Genomic DNA, 20,429 nt, shown 5'->3' with positions numbered 1-20,429 from the left:
GAAATAGCAGGTTTATTACACTTCACTTATCATGACTCCGCTGCTACAGCAACCCCACCGGATTACCCTCCCATAGGCAGGGTGTGTCGTCGGATGTGCGACTTTGCAGACCACTCAAAAAAAGCAACACGCATCACCTGACAGAACCACGAGCCCCACGGCAGAAAGCAAAACAAAAGGCCGCAAAAGTTCTGTTTTGAGCCATTCTAAATTATCCTCCACACAAACCCCAAGGAATTTCAGCTGAACAAGAACCACCCATTTAGGTGGTTTTCAGTCAGAGCGGTGGTGAAGCAGTAATCAACGCACAGCCGGTAATGGCAGATCTCTGTACCTCAACACAGCAAGTCTATATTTTAAACGGTGAGTAAAGAAAACCTATGTCACAGCCACTGAAGACTGCCAGAATGAATTACGAACCACCAGGCATCTGAAATATGATGATTATTGAGCTTAGCAATGAAAAATGGATCATTAAAGCCAAAAAGAGATAATAATGTGAAGCTAATCTCTTACTTTATGCAAATATTAACTCGTCGTTTTATACCGCTCGCATAGTCCGGTCATTATCAGCAAGTAGTAGAAAGAATATAATGGGATTGGTTGTTGATAACCACAAGGCATGTAAAAAGAATCGTTGTAAACAGAGGGATTAAAAACAGGGTTTCCCCCAGGGTATTATAAGCCTGGCGGGCCACCAGGCTTTACTTGTGCCCCCACCAGGCTAAGCATTGCTTATTTATTCAAGTCTTTTTAAAATGTCTGCATTTTTTAAGACTTTATAGTTGGTGCTCAGGTATTAATCTTCCAATTTTTCAATAACACATAATTATCAAGTGATATTTTTCAAATTTCCTGTCAACTTTAAACATTTTTAACTCAAAAAAAAAAATGTTGAATGAATGACTGCCCTAGCACCCCACCACCGGGCTTAGCAAGTTTCCTGGGGGAAACCTTGAAAAAGTTCTGGTTTCACAACTGCTTGTTTTTTTTTTTTTTCCATCATATCGATCCAACAAGAACAACACAATCTATCAAACCCCAGCCGTCATCATGGGAATCAACATGGGAATCAAAAGGGGCTGCTTGGATCAGCCAATACGTGATGGAATCATGTAATCAGCTGTAGATTAGATTCTGTGTGTTAGTAATACCGCTCTCTATGTCCACACTAGATGTGTATTTTTGACAGGTTAAAGCTCACAAAAAATGGTGAGAACGCTGTGATTAAGGAAAAAGAAATATCCTAATCGATACCGTCACTGTAAAACTCAGCAACAAAACCACAACTGGGTTTGTTCCAGATGTTGCACAGCTCTGGCTCTTCTAGCGGTTTAGAATTATTTTAATTTAATCTCAGGAAATTGGCCAGAGAAACCTGAATGTTCTCCGTCTGTGAGGAGCATCAAGTGCATCAGTCCCCCTGCTTCACCTGTTGTAGTGCACTTATAGTCAGCTGGCTGAAAAAAACGGTCCAACACTTTTCTTTCTCCTGCTAACAAGAAAGACAAACTCTGGAACATGTCTGGTCACAAGAAACACGTAGTTATTGTTTGGAAACTAAGATATTGTTGTTGTTTTTTAAAACTACAGCTAATAAAATATATGTCTGTTTGACTGTTTGCTCTATACAAGCTGAGTCAAACTTAATAACCCGCTATTGCTAGCCTGTATAGCCTTTATAATTACTCTATAAAACTCACAGCACTTATTGTATTGTATTTCTGTGCAAAATACCTGAACTAGTACCTGAAAATTACTGCTAAATTTAAATGGGTGTTTAATATGCAATTCTGCTTCAATACTAGGCAACAAAATCAAAATAAACAGCTGTTGGAGATGGCATTATTATATCTAATTAATGTTACTTTATTTCTTCAATGGGAATAATTTTTGATTTTCTATTTTAAATCAAAAAATTATCTTGGTTTAACCTTGCACAGGCTGAGCTCAGGATACAAATGCTTGTATTCTTACTTTAACGTACCACCTTTGATAAGTTCATGCTGTTGGCACTTACTTTTTTTAGTCTGACTTTTTGCTAAAAAAATTTCTGTGCTACTAAACACACACCTTCGACAGAAGCATGAAAATTTTACTACCTCAATTAAAAGAGCATTGGAACAAGTGTAACACGCAAACGTCATGAAAAGTCAAGCTTTAAGCAGACCAAAGCAATATAAAGATAAGATTAAAAATAAAAACAAACATGACTTTTTGTCTGTTTGATGTGGCTTTTGCCAGTTTATCAAAGTTACTGGACACGATTCAGCTGGAGTCAGCACAACTACATCCCTTCAGATGATTATGTAACAACTGTGACAAACCGAGCGACCAAACAACACATTACAAACCACATGTGTGTCTGAAGTTTCATGTTCTGCACCGTGTCTCCTCTATCCAGGATGCCATTACCCACAGATCTGAGCAGTTGCCAGGGATTATTTAGATGCTTAGAGAAGTGCAGTGGCACAGCACAAAACCTTTCCTTTTTAAGCTACTCAGTAAGATGTAGCGGTGAGTTTGTTCTTAAGCCAAATGTTGTCAGGGTACCTATGAAGGATTTCCCTGCATCCAGCCTAATGGTTACAAGTGAGAAAAATGCAGATGCTGTCAACATTGAAATCTGTTTCTTTCGGCACACTGGAAGGAAAACAAATGTTTCTCTCTCCTTTGATCTGCTTGCATATTCATTAGCTGCAGTGAAATTCAGCTTATCGGGCAAAAAGGCTGGAAAAATACCAAAACACTGCCACAAGAAGCATAACACGCTTTATATTTTGCAATAAAAATGTGCAGATTTTGTCAGAAGAGTTCAACTGACATCTTTATTATCCAATGCAGTAAAAAAAAATGTTTGTTTACTATTATTAAACTTGCACTACATCACTTATCCTTTTATTATGCAACTCTTTGTTAGATAAAAATGCAAATCCTGCAAACATAACTACTGGACAGTGCATCTTTAGTTTTGCTGCTATTGTTTTTAACAGTTTAGAGTTAATTCTGCATCATTTGTTGTCAAATTTCAGCCACAGAGACATTTTGTAAGTTTCTCCTCTATGTTTCCACAACTCAGCAAAATTGTGCAGTCACCTCAGCTTTAGTATGGTCTAAAACCAGGCCATGTTGTCATCTCAAGTAACCACAAACTACTAGCAGCACAACAACAATTAAGGTAAACACACAAAGCCTGCAAGTTAGCTTCGCAGGCTAACGTTTCCTGGAGCTAATGACAATAGCTCCTTGGGCTCCGTCTACTTCATGGAATAAAGGCGCTACACTGGGTGAGTTTAAATTACGAAAACACCTCTAATGCTGCATATGAATAGCACTACAGCATTATATAAAAAAGCAATAGATAAAACAATGTAAAGTTGCGTGCTTTGCAAGTACTCCAAGCTAACCGGTGTAAACGAGCCGTTTGTTTCCAGGCATTAGACTGCACCTCGCTGGCATTCCCAATCAGTGCTAGTCACTAGCCGCTAACATTTGGTTCACGGTAACCAGAAAGAGTGAGGGGCAAACAGCAGCTACCAAACAAGGATGTGCGTTAACAGCACAGCGTTCCCAAACTACTTCCTCACGCTTGTCATTTTATTATTATTTACTGCCGTATATCAAAGGTGAAAAGAAGAAGCTGATTGCAGCTCACCGCACTTACCTTAAACAGCTTGCTCTACAACATCTGTGATTTGTTTGATGAGAGACTGCAACAACAAACAATAGCAGCAGCAGCAGGGGCAATTAGCCAACGTTAGTTAGCCAAGTGTCGCCACTACAACAGTAGTAGTACAACAGCTGCAGTGCCACCTGTGTGTCTTTTTCTTATATAGCTGGAACTAAGCGAGCGGCTTTTGGAATAATGCTGTCATAAATGATGGACTATGAGAATACAGAGGGAGTAATCGTTGCCGGGATGCTCAGACTGGTGTGTATGAGAGGTACTCAGCATGACAGCATCCTTCTTCATCTTGGGGTGAAAGCAGTTAGAGGAGGGGGGGAGTTATCAAAGTTCAACCGGTGAAATACCGCCGCCCACTGGTCAAAGCTGGAAACACCACGGGAGTCAACTGGGAGTCCTGGAGGCGTTAACGCTATCTTTTTCATCTAGAAGAAAACCAGCACTGTGACTCACAGTAGAATAGAATAGAATAGAATAGAATAGAATAGAATAGAATAGAATAGAATAGAATAGAATAGGGTCACGAGAATGCAGTATTTAGTATGGCAAAGGCACAAAAGTCAAGTAAAAGAGATTAGAGAATAAACTATTATTTTACATAGTGGCAACATAGAAAAAATACTTACAAAAGATGTCATATATATGTGGCATAAAAAACACCAGTGTTTAACTTTGTGTGATAAGTTCAAAAATATATGTATATATCTGTTTCTATTAATTATAGATTATATAGTTTTTCAATATTTCTTACCGTGTGCATTTTACTGTTTATTAAATAAATCCATAATCACACTGTGTTTTTGTTTTTTTATGTTTTTCGAAAGCAATGTTTTTTTATTATTATTCTTTTTAAGCACTATTCCATGCAAAAATTTTCATAGTTTTTAGACACTTTTTACAATTATTTATTTTTTATTATTATTTAAATTTTTTTTATTGATTTTCTACTTATGAAGAGAACAAACACAAACGAAAATGGAAATATAAACCTATGTGGTTTGCACAGGGTAATTTACATTAGATTTCGTACATTGTACATATTACAGCAACAGTACAGCATTGTATATATATATTTAGGAGCATGACATAATCAAAACCCGATAATTAGAAAAGCATACAGTACATTCCAGAAGTTTATTTGCCTTTTTCTCAGCAGTCTGCTTTCTTGTGTTTGACATAACTGACCAGTTGTATCCAAATTTCAACCGCTGAAACCCAAACGCCATCACGCTCAGAACAAACTAAACGTATTAAGATTTTCAGGAACCACCACTGAGGGTCCAATCTATCATAAACTAAAAGATACTTGAACAGCAGAACCCACAGAGACACCTCTGTATCACCAACACTGACTCATAGTGGACTAGCCAAGAAAACAGCTATCACCTCAAAGTTTTTAAAGGTTTTATAGATATGTCCAGAGCGGACAAAATGAGCTGTACAAATTCTAGACATGGTAGAAGTAGCATCATGCTGAGGGCCTGTTCTACTGCCAGCAAGACTGGTGTGGTGCACAAACTGAGCGGTATGATGTAGAATGAAGAGTCTCTCCGAACTTTTCAACTTCGTGTTGCAGCAACAACAAGATTGCAGAAACACGGACTTGCTTGAAACTTTTTTTTTACCGCGCCCACAAAATTGGAAAACTTCTTAAAAGTAGGGTTGGTGCTAGAAAATCAACTAACTAAAAAGAGCTTCGCCATTTCTGAGAAGTACTGAAACATTAAACGTGTCACTAGAAGCTTGTCGATAGGTTCAAAAAGGGGTTACAGCATGTATGTTTTAAGATAAGTTCACCCAAATGTGGGGTTGTATAGTGTAGATGCGCAGTTTTAACACAGTTTAGAGAAAATCTACTCTTATTTAACTAACTTCAGTCGCACATTTCTTTGCTGAAATTGTGAGACGTATTATCAGGCCTCGCAAAGAACAATTCAAATACAGAATTAAATGCTAAACCAAGCTAAGTCGTGTATGAGCAGAGGGTTGATAGCAGCTAGCAACATTTACTTGAGTAACTTTTTGTGCTTGTAGGAGTAGTTTCACTCCACTGTACTTTTTACTTCTATTTGAGTAACATTAATTATTGCTTCTGTTACTTCAGTACAGTTTCTGGATGCTTGTTTCCTGTTGCGTCCCCTGGCTGCTCTAGAGTTTACAAGGGACTAAGGTGGCATCTAAGGTGTCTAGTTTCTGATGCCTTTTGGCTCTTTTCAGTACCGGCTGCTATTTACCTTCAAGAACAGTTCATGCCAACATAAACAAAAAACACTAAAAGAAAATTTTATTACATTACCTAATTGCAAAGGGGGGAAAAACCCTTCAAAATAACCTAACAATCACATAAACAGGGGGAAACAGAAGGGCAGCTCTCGCCTACAGACACAGTCTGTCCAAAAAGTTACATTACTTCCAGAGTACAAAGGGCCTTTCAAGCCTGCACAATTGAGGTTTGGCTGCAGTCAGTATGCAGTAATGCTCTCCCTAGTAACTTCACTGAATGATGATCAAGCTTGTTTTACTTTATTCAGTGAAACAAGATAAAGTTGACTTTACATTAAACACCAATGAAACTTGACATTTAAGTTTCATTTAAACACAAATTTTCATTTCAACACCAATAGTTTAAATGAAATTTCTGGTTTGTCTTTAGTTTTTTAAAATTTTCCATCAGTTGCAGTTGATGTCAAGTACAGCAGACAGTACACAAAGACCCTGCAAGCACTTTGACATTTATACAATACTTGCTCTAGGTTTTATGTTTAAACAAATTTGGAATAAGTGCGTAATCTGCCTGAAAGTTATTTTGTAATTGTCATGTTTTAGTTTTAAATTACCTGAAGTCGCAGCGCAGTCTGATCACATAATTTCTAATATGTCAAATGTCTACTTTAGCATTATTTGGAAGTATTAGAGTAAATTCTTGGAGTACTTAAGAAAAAGACAGACTCTACCGATGAAGGCATGACGAGCCGTACTTTATAAATTAATTTCTCAATTCAAATGTATGAAGTTTTTATCACAAAACGTCAGTAAATGCCATCTCTAGACATTTTTAGAAAGCGAACCCGTCCGATTCACGTTTCATTTACGCTACAACTTCTACGTTCCGCAGTTTTCTGACGTTAGAAAGTCAGTGAATGGTGTCTGCATTTTAACACTTTGACCACAAGATGGCACCAAAAACTTAAACTTAAAGGGCGTTGAAGTTTTAAATCCTTTGTGAAATTCCTCATGCACTTTGGCTCATTGAATAAATTTAGCATTACAATTGGTTTAAATCCATAGTTTGCCTTTTATTACAATGCGTTAAAAAAAAACATTTATGGACTACCGTTTTGTCTTATTGCAAGAAGAAATAATCGATGGTTAAACGATGTTGACAGGTTCAGGAAGGCTTCAAACAATTTAAATTGGTGTGGCATAAACCCAGCGGGCACCACCCAGCAGACCGATGCCACTAGTAAATAGAGCCTCATTTATCTTTGCAGTGCTCAGTAGAAAGAGCTCACACTAAGCCTTCAGATTCCTGCACCCAGGGGACGGACAGAAATGGAGTCACAGGCCTGAGCTCAAGTTTCAACCCCTTACTGCTCACAAACTTGCAGCACCGAGGGGAAATGGTTTATACAGGAAAGCTTTAGTTTCTGGGTAAATGCTCCCCTTAGAGGATAATAGTTTAATCATGATGCAGAATGTTTGTGCACAGGAGGGCAGGAATAAGAACCAGACACTTTTGAAACTATATTATTTATTACACATTTCTGTAGGGGTTACAGCAACACAAGATCTTGTCAGAGGCGGAACACTGAACGTAGACAGCTGTTACCACTGCTTCAGGCAGATCCCTACTGGAGTTAACTTTGCTCAAATAATCAAGAGGACCACAATCACTACAACGCACAGGAAGCTTCAAGAAATCGCACAGAAACGGACACCAACAAGGACCAACACTACTCAGGAGCTAAAGCATATTTGTAGATGAGCTGAGCCACAGGGCTGGACTGGGACATAGCACCGCTTTTCCACGCCACAGTTTTGGACCTTGGATAATAGAGGCGTCTTTTCCATCTTCACTCCATACAGGGCAGGCAAACCTAGCGTGGCGAACATGTGTGGGGGATTATTTATGAGCAATGAACACGCAGTGGCCCGAGGAAGCTGACCCGGTTCAGATGGGGCGCCTGAAGTTCTTGCCAGCAAAACGGGCCTTGTCACCGAGCTCCTCCTCAATCCTGAGAGAAAGTTACGACCATTTCAGACTCAGAAATTGAGGAATTCATTTAGGATGTGTGGAAGTTTGTGGGAAAGCCTCACCTCAGGAGCTGGTTGTACTTGGCCAAACGCTCAGATCGGCAAGGAGCGCCAGTCTTGATCTGCCAGAAGTTTAGCAATACGTTACACAGGGTTCATACACGTCACACAGTAAATCTCAAGCATTTACGGCAAGTTTTCCACTTTAAGATAAAAATCTAATCTTAAAAATGACAGTTGGATATAGTTTATTACGGTTAGTTCCTTGTGATCATATTCTACATCCTACAGCAGGGACAAAGTAAACTACAATATAGCTAAATCAGACATCTCAATTTTATGTTTTGAGATGTCACCAACAAAATATATCCACAGTTTCAATAATGTTGTTTAAAGTATAAAATACAAGAACTTTTATTTCAGTTACAATGATCAGCAAGTCATTGAGCCATTAGGAATAAAAACTCATCACATTAAAACAATCCAAACAAATCATGTTGAGGTAAATTAACTTTCTGCTCAAAGCAAATGCTTAAAGTTACTTTATAGATTTTATTTTCCAAGTTTTCTGGTCTAAAACAAGAACACCTAGTCTGATTTAACTTCAGCCTGAAAAGTAAAAGCTCAGTAATAATGCAGCTTTGCTACATGTATGAAAACATCTGGTTTCAACAGTAAGTAACATTTTCCATACCTAAGTTTTTAATCAAACATTGCACTTCATCACAAACCCTGATTGGATCGACGTGAACAATGACGGTTTTGTTTACAATTGATTACCTGTCCAGTGCAGAGGCCCACTACAAGGTCAGCGATGAAGGTGTCCTCGGTCTCTCCAGAGCGGTGGCTCACCATCACCCCCCAGCCGTTGCTCTGGGCCATCTTGCAGCTAAAACAAAGGGTGAGCGTTTCAGTCTGCTCAAAGTGTAATTACTGCTTTGAATTTAGTCAGTAGGACCGCTGCGTTATGGACACTCACGCCTGCAGGGACTCTGTGACAGAGCCGATCTGGTTGACCTTGAGCAGCAGGCAGTTGCAGGCTTTGTCAGCGACGCCCTTGGCGATGCGTTTGGGGTTGGTGACGGTGAGGTCGTCTCCCACCACCTGGATGCTGGTGGTGGCTGTGAATTTGGTCCATGCCTCCCAGTCGTCCTGGTCAAAGGGGTCCTCGATGGAAACGACTGAGAGAGAACGGTGGATGTTTGATATTTTGAGGTAAAGTCGCTGCTGTGGCCATTTTTATTCCCCAATAAAAATAGTTAAAAACTCACCTGGGTAATCCTTGACGAAGCTCTTGTAGAGGTCAGCCAGCTGGTCAGGGGTGATGTAGCGGCTGGGGTCATCTGGAGACTTGAAGTCCAGGTCATACTTGCCCCCCTTGTAGAACTCGGAGGCAGCCACATCCATGCCGATGACGATCTTGTCGGTGTAGCCGGCCTTGGCGATGGCGTTCTTCAGCAGCTCCAGAGCTACAGACGAGCAAAACATTTCAGGAGTTTAACCTCGAATTGAGAGATTTGCCACAGAAGCTCACCGCTGATGTCAGAAACTAGCAACCCATAAGTCAAATTAAAGCTTTTATTTTGAAATATCCAAACTTAATGGATTGCAGCCAACAACTATTTTAGCAATCAATTTTGACAATCAAGTTGATTTAAAAAATGTAAACATTATACAAATCTTTCATTTAACCACTTAGGCTTATTCTATACATTATTAGAAGTGCACAAAAAAAGCAATTACAAAATCCAACACAGCACTCCTTTAGTTATTTTATGCAACAAAATGAAACGTGAAATGCTGAGCTCTTTCTGCTTGATGCATCAGTACAGTACAAGGCTAATATGGCGATTCTTTTTAATTAACCAATTAAGTAAAAAGCAAATGGTGCTTAATAATGAATCTTTAAAAAAAAACTGCACCAAGTGAGTTTAAGGTAGAACATATTTACAGACACTTAAATCCAAAATGTATGTTTTTGAACAGTTCTGGCTTAATTGCAGCTCACCGTGTTTTATGGAGTCCATATCGTTCAATTAACTATAAAGTGATTAAATTAGTCGATCATTCAATTATCGATTCATCACGATTAATCAGATTAATCGTTTCAGCCCTTGTATCAATTCCTGTTCAGGGTTATGCAACCTGCTGCGTTTTTCACACCTTCTTTGTTTTCCAGGATGTTGGGGGCGAAGCCGCCCTCATCTCCCACGTTGGTGGCGTCCTTGCCGTATTTCTCCTTGATGACGTTCTTCAGGTTGTGGTAGACCTCAGCACCGATGCGCATGGCGTCCTTGAAGTTGCTGGCGCCGACCGGCAAGATCATGAACTCCTGCATGGCCAGCTTGTTGCCTGCATGGGAGCCGCCGTTGATGACGTTGAAAGCCTAAAGTGAGGCAGAAACGGGTCAGCTTTTGAGTGCAGCAACCTTTTGGATTGGACGATGTTCGGGGATGAATCCTCTCGGGATACTGACAGGCACTGGGAGGATGACGTCGGGGTTGCCAGCCAGGTCAGCAATGTGGCGGTAGAGGGGAACGCCCTTCTCCGCTGCACCAGCCTTGCACACAGCCAGGGAGACGCCCAGGATGGCATTGGCGCCAAACTTGGCTGAGGAGAGGAAGACGACCATTTCAATGTGATGTAGAAGTATCAAAAACATTTAAAACTCACGAGAGTTTAGTGACGAGATTTGCAAGCAGCGAGCGTCTTACACTTGTTTTCTGTGCCATCCATGTCCAACATCAGCTTGTCGATCTTCTCCTGCTCCACAACGCTCACATCCTGGATTCAGACACAACAGGACGAGTTCAACTGGAGCAATTAAAATTAAACTGCTTTGACTTGTTGGTTAGGAGCACACTCCAGTAGTTATGCCACCATCTGAGAACTTTACTGTACTAATGCACGTTATTTTTAGATACAAGAGGTGAAAGTCATTGGTAACAAAGGATCATTTTACACAGGAAAACTGTAAAGTTAGTCATCTGGTTAAAATATGTTCTGTTAAACTGGTTTTCAAACAAATTAGCCAAACAATGAATGGTCCTACCTTGCTGACCAGTGCAGGTGCAATAGTTTTATTGATATGTTCAACAGCTTTAGAGACACCTGCAAGGGACAAGCAGACCATGACTGACGGACAGAAGACCATGCAATGCAGGCCACACAGATGAACACAGAGCATCCGATTTATGTCAATGTATGAGTGAATTATTAAAATATTGTCCACTAATTTAGCAGTTTATTCCACCATTTATGTATTTTAAATCTGTGAACATCTGTTAGTGCCTGACGGACATTAGTCTCCAGAAGCAAACTCATTCTCCATGCTGCTGTGCAGTGCAAAGAGAGTCACCCTTATTTTCCACTTTATTTACCTGGTTACATAATGCAGGCGCCAAGAACTCATTTATATATTTAACAGCTCGTTTGACTCCTGACAGGAGGAACAGAAATGGGGAAATTGAAAAGAAAACATGATGAGGAAAGAGGGCAAGAGTTTATAGAAGTGTTGAAACGAGCTGAAAGGTTGCAAAAGGTTGGAAGTGACCAGAGTTTAGAGAGGGAGAGAACAAACAGAGATAAGTTACCTTTGCCCATGTAGCGTGTTTTGTCATTGTCGCGGAGCTCTAGAGCCTCATAGATACCTGTGGAAGCACCGCTGGGGACTGCAGCCCTGAAGAGACCTTAAACAAGACATTTGGTTTTACAAATGCTGCCTCATGGATAAAGAAAGCAGCATTTAAAGACAACTTCACCAAGACGGCCTGCTTCCTAAATTACAACTCTCTGGTGCACAATCTGAAACATTTGAACCCAGTGGTCTGCACCACGGTGAGTAAAAAGCACAGATATTTGTCCCCTCCAGTCAGAGGGGAATAAAACACGCAGAGAGGAAGTCGTGCTGCAGATGGCGGTGATGTAATAAGGGAATAAAAAAAAAAAAATTCCACCAACTGAGCATGTGCAGAAAATCTGTGGCAGGATATCAAGTCCTGCCCACACAAGCTCAAACCCACTTCAGTCAAACGTGAATGAAAACCTGAAGAAGAAAAAAAAAGAAAAAAAGCACTATTCGTTTTACTCAGTGGAGCAGCAGAGATTGCAGTCGGAGGGGATTTAGTGCTTAGGCCAATGGGGCACAGTCGCTGTCGAGGCCCTAAGGTAATGCCTAACAAATCATCCGCAGCTAGAAATCGGCACGAAGCAGCAGGGGGCTGCAGGCTGCAACCAATCAGGCTGTAAATCAGGGGCTTTGCCTCTTCATCTGCCAAATCTGGGGCTAAATGCAGTAAAAGAGGCTGAATAAAACGCAGGCCGTTTACATACAGTCCTACAAGTTGGCAAAAAGATGGTGGAAATGTCCAGCAGGGCATGAAAAGGCACAATAATGATGGCCTGGATGGATGCAACAGATGCTCTCTGGGGTTTATCTGCTGTCAAAACAGAGCTGCTGGACTTAAAAGGTTGTCTTCATCAAAAGAAGTAAAAATAAACTAGCTTTACAGTTCACAGAACATGTCAGCCACCCTAAGCTGAGAGTAGCTCTGCAGGGTTCTCAGGCCAGTCCAACTCTTCCATGTCAGTGGTCATTCAGGTTGCTTCATTAACATTCTCAGAACATTTCAGGGGGTTGAGCAGCTTCCTTTGTTTTAACCCAAAGAACAGAAACAACCCCAATCCGATACAAAATAAATAAACGGTGGGCAGGCCATTAGTTGATTAAATGAACGAATCTAAACCTCAGCCAAATGAGTCACAGGTTGAATAATTTACAGCTAAACTGAGCAAAGCAATTTAATTCAAAGATTTTAAACGGATTACTTTTCTGGGCCAAAACAGATTTATCATTTTATTTGATGTTTGACTTCCCAGATCAACTTTAGAGGGTAAAAGAAAAAAACGTTACCCTAATTTATGGGGCAAAACCTATGCTATTGAATTTGAATTGTCATTAAACTAAAAAAAATAGCAAAGAACAGTTTGTTGATGCATTTATAGACATGTTTTCTTCATTCCAATAAAAGAGAAAACGTGAAACATAATTTTTGACAGATTGTCCCACCTCTAATCCCAAATAAATTCGGAGTCTTGGTAAAGATGCTGCATGGTGTTGTGATCCAGAGCCGTTACAGTAACAGTGCGCTGCAGAGGCCGTGTGAAGTTACAGGAGCTATTTTCAAACATTCGGTTTATCTGATCCACTCTGCAGCTGCAGCTGCAGCAGCATCACGTCAACAACCAGCTGAACTGTCCTCAGCTTATGTGATACTTTCTAGGAAGACATCTTCATTACAAGCCATCAAAGAATTTAAAACAAACTATTGTAAAGGTTTTCAGGCCAATACTGAATTTCAGTTTTCTTCTAAGCCTGGCTGGCAGCTAGTCGTTTTCCTTCAAACAAAAATCTGCAGCAGGTTCTTTGATGGAAGAAGTGGCTTTGAATTCAATGGAGTGAAGAATTACTAGATTATTCCCATTTATGCATCACAGAATAATGTCCCCAAACTTTATCAAATACCAACTTTGAGGGTCAACATGATGCGTTCATTCAAAGCGCTCAGATCAATACATTCCTACATATTCAAATACGTCTCTTTCGTGAAAATAGTTTGATAAGAAGGAACAAGAAGGAAAGTTTTTATTTCCTTCTTGTTGTATTCTAAACGTCTGAGATTAAAGCAGAACTGAAGTCAAATTCCTCGTTTTGTGGGGAAACTGAATAAATCTGGTACAGATTCTGAAATGCAGTCATTCAACATTTAGTTCTATTGGTCCGCTTCTATTTCAGAGTCTTGGACACTTTAATCTTGTCAAACATGGATTGGATTATCCTGTGCCTGGTAAGAGATCATTAAAAGAATACCAGGGGTGATTTAAAGTGTTAGAGTCTGCATTTATATCTACACGCCCTAGAAATAAGACACTTCCAAAACATCTTTAAGATATTGGAATATGGAATAAAGAGCTGGATTAAAACTTTCCAGACATTTCCAGGGTTGGTAAATGGTAAAACCCCACATTTCTAACCATCAAGACTGAAATGTTAGGATGCAAATATCAGCAATATGTAGGGATTACAGATGAGCCTTGCAGTAAGACGGAGACAGGAATACCTTTCTTGGTGTACAGGTCAACTTCCACAGTGGGATTACCACGGGAGTCAAAAATCTCACGAGCGTGGATCTTGAGGATCGACATCGTTCTTTATCTGTTTGAGAGCAAAAGGAAGCAAAAACAACTCATTAATTTAATGCAGCTCTGCTGGAGAGCGGTCAGCCACACTGCAGTCTCACAGCAGAGTAAACAATGACTTGGCAAAAAGTAATCAGAGAACACACTCCGGATCAATGTCCTTATGTCTTGAGCTGTACACGCCACCAGACTGATGCAGTCTGACCAGGACAGACGTTATGTTGAAGTCAGAGAGGCGTGGCTTCCTGCAGCAGAATAATCTCTGCAGGTTCCTTCAGGTTATTTGACATGCTGGATTACACACAGAAAAGTGTTGCAAAATTCTTGCACAAGCGTCCTCTACTGATAATTATTATGCAACCGTTTTTAACTGCAGTATTTAAAGATAAACGTAGCAGACAATGGGGAGTGTGACCAGGCAGAAAGGAGTTGTTTGGCCTCTTTTTATTAAAATGATATGGACTGCAGAGCCGAGTGGTGACCCAATCTCTGGCCGTTGCAGTAGCAGAGGTCAGAGAGGGTTTTCAGTCGGGATGTCTGGCTGTGAAGCCCGGAGCGATTCATTGATTAGCACTCAGTTTATGCAAACCGTTCCAAATCCACTCTGCAGCCGGATCGGAACCAACAGAAAGCGCTGCCCATAAAAGCCTGACTGGAAATTTGCAAACAGTCCACACTCAAATACACAAATGGAAAAGGCTAAAGTGACCTGAGGCTAAACATCACCATCGATTCTTTTAATAACTTTTAGCAAGCTACCATAAAATTAACCAAATTTGACCATTATGATTACGGTCAAATCTGATTCTACTGTGGTCTGAATGTAGATCGAGTTTCATATCAATTATCCATTAGACTGCATATGAAGGGAACCTAGATTTGAGCATGCAAGCTGCATTTAGGTACTGAAAATAAAGATGCAGTCAATCAGGTAGAGATTGGAAAAAGATTTTTTTCTTATTTCTTAAATGCATCTTAACCAAGAACACTGATCAAATAGGCGATATATTTGCAATGTAGACACGTACTGGAATGAGTCTCTTCTGCTCTGACTGCTTGCGATGGTATGGTGTTGAACAGATAACTGTCTGCAGTGCTTTCAGGCAGAGGCTCAAGGTAGCTGATGGGCTGGACAAAAATAAAAGTCTCCAACAACAGAAGGAAAGTTGCTAGATTTAATACCAGTTTTTTTAAAAACACAAAAAAGGGGTAAAGATCTGAAAAGTCAAGTAAAGCAACAAATTGCTTCGGCTAAGAGTGTCTGTGTTCCCATTACAAATGTGAGCAAGACTGTTGATTTAACAGGGTTAGTTACACTCAAAAAAAGACTGTGGGATCATTTTACAATTTAGATTTTCTGTTTGATTCAAACTACCCCAATTAAGAAAGCTGAAGTCCATTTCACGAGGTTTATAATGAGGCCAAGTTAGGATTGGTTACAGTTGGCATAGGAAAACAAAACCTTTAATCAGCATCAGTCGGGAAAAACCTCATCAGGCCATTTGTTGGGAAGCAGTGCTTCACATTTAAATAACTACCACGTCCACTTTCCATAACCGACCCGTGATATTGAAGTCATCCACGCCTTTAAACACTTTCAAAAAAAACTTTACGGAATAAGCAGGAGAGCTACCTGAGCATAACAAAATGGCGTCCATTGATAAATAATTACAGACACCTGATACTTTCTGAAGAACTAAAGGGTTGAAATAGTTTGATGAAAATCACCAAATAAAGTTCATTACTGAACTGGATGAGTTAATAGTAATGTTAGAACCCTACAGATGTCCATTTGATGAAAACTGACTGCCTGAAGCAGACAATGGAGCCTGTACCGGCTTGCTGCACAGTAATTTTCCTTTTCCTGTAGCAGACACGCCTCCGCCCCTGCTGCATTCAACTAGTAGTCCCAACTAGTGTGGCACCACCGTGTTCTCCACACACCGCCGAACAACAGCCTCCAATAATGTTTTTAAACAAAATGGAGGGGCGCATTTGCTGCAAGGTGGACCTGCAACTTGACACCTCCTGTTCCCCTCCACACACTGCGGCTCTAAATGGAGCGAGACATCCATACAGCTGACGGCCTGGTTTAAAAATAGACGATGTGCTACAAGCTGCTGCATCCTGAAGATACCGAACCCTGAACAGAGGAGGAAGAAAGCTGTCCGAGCTGGGGAAATCATCAGCTGTTTAGGTGTCGGCTAACCCAAGGACAAGCGTCCGAGGATGCCATCGAGTACAAAAACCATAATGTAGATTTTGCGAAGAGAATAAAGTGATAATATTAATATATGGCATGCACTAGACATGTATAAGAGTTAATAAGTAATAAGAGCTTGGTCAAAGTAGAAAGAAAAAGCGGCATAACGCAGTTAAAGTTACCTTTCCGGCCTAACTGTGTGCAAGGACGGTGCTGTCTCTCTCTCGTGCGGGTAGGCAAAGAAGGCGCTCGTGACGCCGAGTGCCGGATGATAAGTGGACGGAATCAGGAATGACGCGACCTGATTGGCTAAGACTGAGTCACCACGCAGAGGCGCAGGAGTGAGGAAGCACGTTCGCCGTCAGGCGACTGCGGCAGGCCGTTATAACATATAATCAAACCGCACTTTAACTGATTGGTGAGTATTTCAAGGAAAACGCCGTCTTGGAACTGAGAAAAGTTATGAGACCATCACAAAAAATTGGCATGGAGTCATCGTATTACATAATATGACATTTATATTCAGTTACTTTTGTTTGTATTGTATCAGTACACGCTGCCTCGAGGCACTTAAACAAAAAAGACATACATTCAATCCAGTCAGAGAGATGCATTTAAAGTCAAATACATTCCAGTTCATTATATCAATCAAACAACTTAGTAAAGTGCAGTTTATTTTTGAAATTGGTGAAAAAGTTTTGTAAGGAAACCCAGAAAATTGCTTTGAGTTAAGCATTCCCTCCTCCTGGACGACTATGTAGCAACACTAGACATTCAATTGCATTGTATCATTGAGTTTGGAGCAATCCCTCATACTAAGCATGCAGATAGCAACCGCGAAGAGGAAAAACTCCCATTTAACAGGAAGAAAACTCCAGCAGAACCAGAACTTGGTCCAGCGTGTACGGCTATCTGCCATAGCCATCTGGGGGTTTGAGAAGACAGAACGTACAAAAAAATAAACAAAAAGCGCTGATCTAGGAGTACTTTCTATGTACTAAAGAAAGAGTCGGTTTTAAATGCTACAGGATTAAATAGAGCACATACAGTTAGTCGCAACAAAAACTCAGAAAACTGCCTTGACTGGGAGAGAGACAGAGTTTAACACTGAAAGACAGGGCCATGTACTGGCAGCAGTGGCTCAGCAATCTAATATGAAAAGTATGAGAATTAAACATGGACGAGAATACAAGTTCCCCCAAGTTAGTTTCTTTCCTTTTCATTCCGTCTTCCTTTCTTTTTTTTTTTTTACTACATCTGCTATCCGAAATCCAAAGACTCACAAAAATAGAACAGTATATTTGGAATAAGGATGGTTAACATGTGGAAAACGTGTTCGGCTGAAGTCAGTGTATTATATGATGCAATCGCTTGCCATACCATCCTACTTGACCGAGAAGAAGATGCGGATTTTCTTAATTGAAGCATCATGTATAAGAACAGCACAGACAAACACAGTACAGGTTGACTTTTAAATTAAACGAATGCTGAGAAATGTGTGGTTTTACTTGTTTTAATTCATATAAGTTCAATGATGGAGAATGCGGAAAGAAAGATGACGCAGAGGTGAGTACGTGCAGAGGAGCAGGCATGCAGAGGAGCAGGCAGGGATCTCTCGACTCAGTGTTTCGTTGTTGGTCACATGTTAGTTGTGGTCTCGTTTCCCGGCAGTGGCTCCCCGCTGCTCATTAAAAAACCCATGAAATGAATGGAAATGCGGAAATGAATCACTTCACCCAGCGTGAGACGTGCACTTCAAGTAACACGTTTTCTGTTGTTTTTTTTAAATATACTGACAACGGGTGAGTATAAAAATAAAGTACTTAACCTTCAGATTTAATTACAGTTTTAAAAATTTCAGCCAAGCTTTGATTTTTCTTTTTCACAAACTGCACTCAGAAAATGATATGAATTGGTCATAATGAGTAATTTGCGGGTTTCCCCCTCTACCAAGCTGCCGTCTAGTCTCTGTATGACACGGCAACTCTGCAGCTGCGCAGTCCACAGCGTGCAGCATCAATAGCAGGAACAACAGAGAGGGAATGACTGCTGCAATGACCTTGAGACTGCAATGTCAGATGCGCCCTCTGGTGCTCACAAAAGTCACACACACACCAAACTCATTTTACACACATAGTTAGATGTGAGTATTCCCTCAAGAGTTATTTGTAGATTAATTCAGAAATGTCTTGTCTAAATTAGAACATCTGGAGTTTGAAAAGGCCAGATTAATCACACACTTGGATTAAAATACATAATTTCAACCTGGAAAATAACGAAGTTGTCACAATAAGCATGGTATGATGATGAGCCGTGGAGGAAAGAGAGGGTAATCAGATAATATGACAGACGTGCTGAATAGAGAAACATGTGAGCAGCAGGTTGCTGACTGGAGACTTAAACTCTAGAGACCCCTGGTGGATCATCGAAGACATGACAGATAAAACCCAGGAGGTTCTCAAAATATTTTTTGTGCTGCTATATTCTTTGCTCTTGGCCCTGGTAGGTCAACTAAAAAATGTGCAACAGATATAAGAATTTGGACGTTGTGCAATATACATTTGGTTCTTTTCTATAATATGAGAGGTGGCTATAACTTAATCCACACACATGGAAAGGTGAGATGAAAGTTATTTCCACACAGTTCTAAATACCTTTTTTTTGTTTTACCCAGAACCTTCAGTTGTTGGTGAGAATGTTGAAAATGAAGAGGAATTTTTAGTTTTCAACAAGAAGCCCAATAACATTTCCAATTTTGCAACAAAAAAAAAAGTGGAAAATTCCAGTTTGGAAAGTTTTGAGCCCTAGTTAAAAATGTAATAACACACTGGAGAAGATTGTGTACAGGACAGGTCGTCACAATCTGATAGATTTGGACAAGCTCAGCAAAGGAGAGCAGACAAATATTACAACGTCAATATGAGGTACGTTAGTATATGTGAGGATTTGGTTTTTTCTTGTGTGTTACTTTAGGTCTCTCTGTGTTTCCTGTTGCTACCAGTTCTAAGCTCCTAGCCTACTGCTCACCTGTGCTGCCTGGATTATGTGCGCTATTCTTCATCCATCCATCCATCCATTTTCTTGCACCCTTGTCCCTCAGTGGGGTCGGGAGGGGTGCTGGTGCCCATCTCCAGCTCGCTATTCTTCATTAAACCATAATTTCCTCTACTACCTGGGTCCACTGCGTCTACCTCACCACTCTACAGCAGCAAAACATGACAGTAGACTTCTACCTCATCTAACAATAAAAATTAAAGTGTGCATTCTTGTGCAATCAGGTGTTTTTTGTACCTTTTCCTTCCTAACACATGTCTCTATTTTTAGTTGAGGTGCACAGAATAAATGTCAAATCGAATGTGGAAAAAGTTTTGAAATTATTAGTCACGGTGTTGTTTTTTTCAACAGAAAAAGCAGATACTTTTAAGAGACAGTATATGTTACTCTATATTCTTTGTTGGCTTTCCTCCATATTTAAAAAATACAAAGTTTTTGCTGCTGCTTGTGTGAATGTAAGTGCCATCAGTCACCACTAAGGGAGGCTGCAGCCCAGAAAGTCCCTTAGCTTGTGCAATAACATCTCTGCACTTGCGGCATTGCAGTAGCAAAGCATGCCTCTCACAGCTGGGCCTTCTCTACCCAAACAACCCAAAACCCCCAAAACACATGCCACTGCCCCAGCAACACCACCGCTCACACAGACACAGTCACAGACACACACAGAACATCTCAAGCCACTTTGTCACAGCAGACCTGCGGTAGACTTTCAGCACAACCACACAGCCCAGCTCGCTAATGTTCTTATGCTGATAATCACAAACAAACACACCCATATAGAGTTACTAAAGTACCTAGCGTGTGTACCTCAACACACACACTAGTTATTACTGCACAGCAGCACAAGCCAAACAACTTGAACCATAAAACCAACATGAAGAACAAACAAATGGGAACTTTCATAGTTAATAAAGATAACGTATGAACAACAACGCAACATGCTTTAAGGCAACAGCCTGAAAGATGAAGGTTTTTCACAAAACTCAAGCAAAATCAACCCTGTTATGGAAATACAAGTCTGTCATGCAGACGTAG

General features: G+C 40.3%; 2 protein-coding genes across 4 annotated transcripts in view; both read right to left on the bottom strand.

Moving 5' to 3' along the window:
- rerea (arginine-glutamic acid dipeptide (RE) repeats a) overlaps positions 1–3,975 on the bottom strand; it is a 180,900-nt gene extending 176,925 nt beyond the window's left edge. Inside the window, exon 1 of one of the 2 annotated variants that reach the window (XM_008413332.2) lies at positions 3,665–3,975. The gene's annotated coding sequence lies outside the window, so the exon portion shown is untranslated. The remainder of the gene's footprint in view (positions 1–3,664) is intronic. The other variant, XM_008413330.2, reaches the window with a different exon arrangement.
- Positions 3,976–7,416: 3,441 nt separating this feature from the next.
- On the bottom strand, positions 7,417–16,625 carry eno1a (enolase 1a, (alpha)). Of its 2 annotated transcripts, none has more exons than XM_008413329.1 (12): positions 16,523–16,625; positions 14,059–14,153; positions 11,533–11,628; positions 11,320–11,378; positions 10,654–10,723; positions 10,416–10,549; positions 10,103–10,325; positions 9,211–9,408; positions 8,919–9,120; positions 8,720–8,828; positions 8,003–8,061; positions 7,417–7,920 (listed from the first exon to the last, which is right to left on the bottom strand). In XM_008413329.1, the coding sequence occupies exons 2-12, from the start codon at positions 14,141–14,143 to the stop codon at positions 7,857–7,859; spliced, it is 1,299 nt and encodes a 432-aa protein (XP_008411551.1). In that variant the 5' UTR covers positions 14,144–14,153; positions 16,523–16,625; the 3' UTR covers positions 7,417–7,856. The 2 variants fall into 2 exon arrangements, with proteins under 2 accessions (XP_008411551.1, XP_008411550.1); XM_008413328.2 differs by lacking the exon at positions 11,320–11,378 and adding an exon at positions 10,992–11,050.
- Between the last annotated feature and the right edge of the window lie 3,804 nt (positions 16,626–20,429).

Source organism: Poecilia reticulata, linkage group LG7, assembly GCF_000633615.1.
Source record: "Poecilia reticulata strain Guanapo linkage group LG7, Guppy_female_1.0+MT, whole genome shotgun sequence".
NCBI lineage: Eukaryota > Metazoa > Chordata > Actinopteri > Cyprinodontiformes > Poeciliidae > Poecilia > Poecilia reticulata.
The sequence above is the reverse complement of the archived record's forward strand: the minus strand, read 5'-3'. Positions and strand labels throughout refer to the sequence as shown.

Bases quoted from the DNA above. Each gene is read 5' to 3' on its own strand.
- eno1a (XM_008413329.1), bottom strand. From the start codon at position 14,143: ATGTCGATCCTCAAGATCCACGCTCGTGAGATTTTTGACTCCCGTGGT. The intron at 11,379-11,532 runs GTAACTTATCTC...TCCTCCTGTCAG, and splicing joins AACACGCTACATGGGCAAAG to GAGTCAAACGAGCTGTTAAA. The intron at 9,409-10,102 runs GTGTGAAAAACG...GCTCGTCTGTAG, and splicing joins CATCCTGGAAAACAAAGAAG to CTCTGGAGCTGCTGAAGAAC.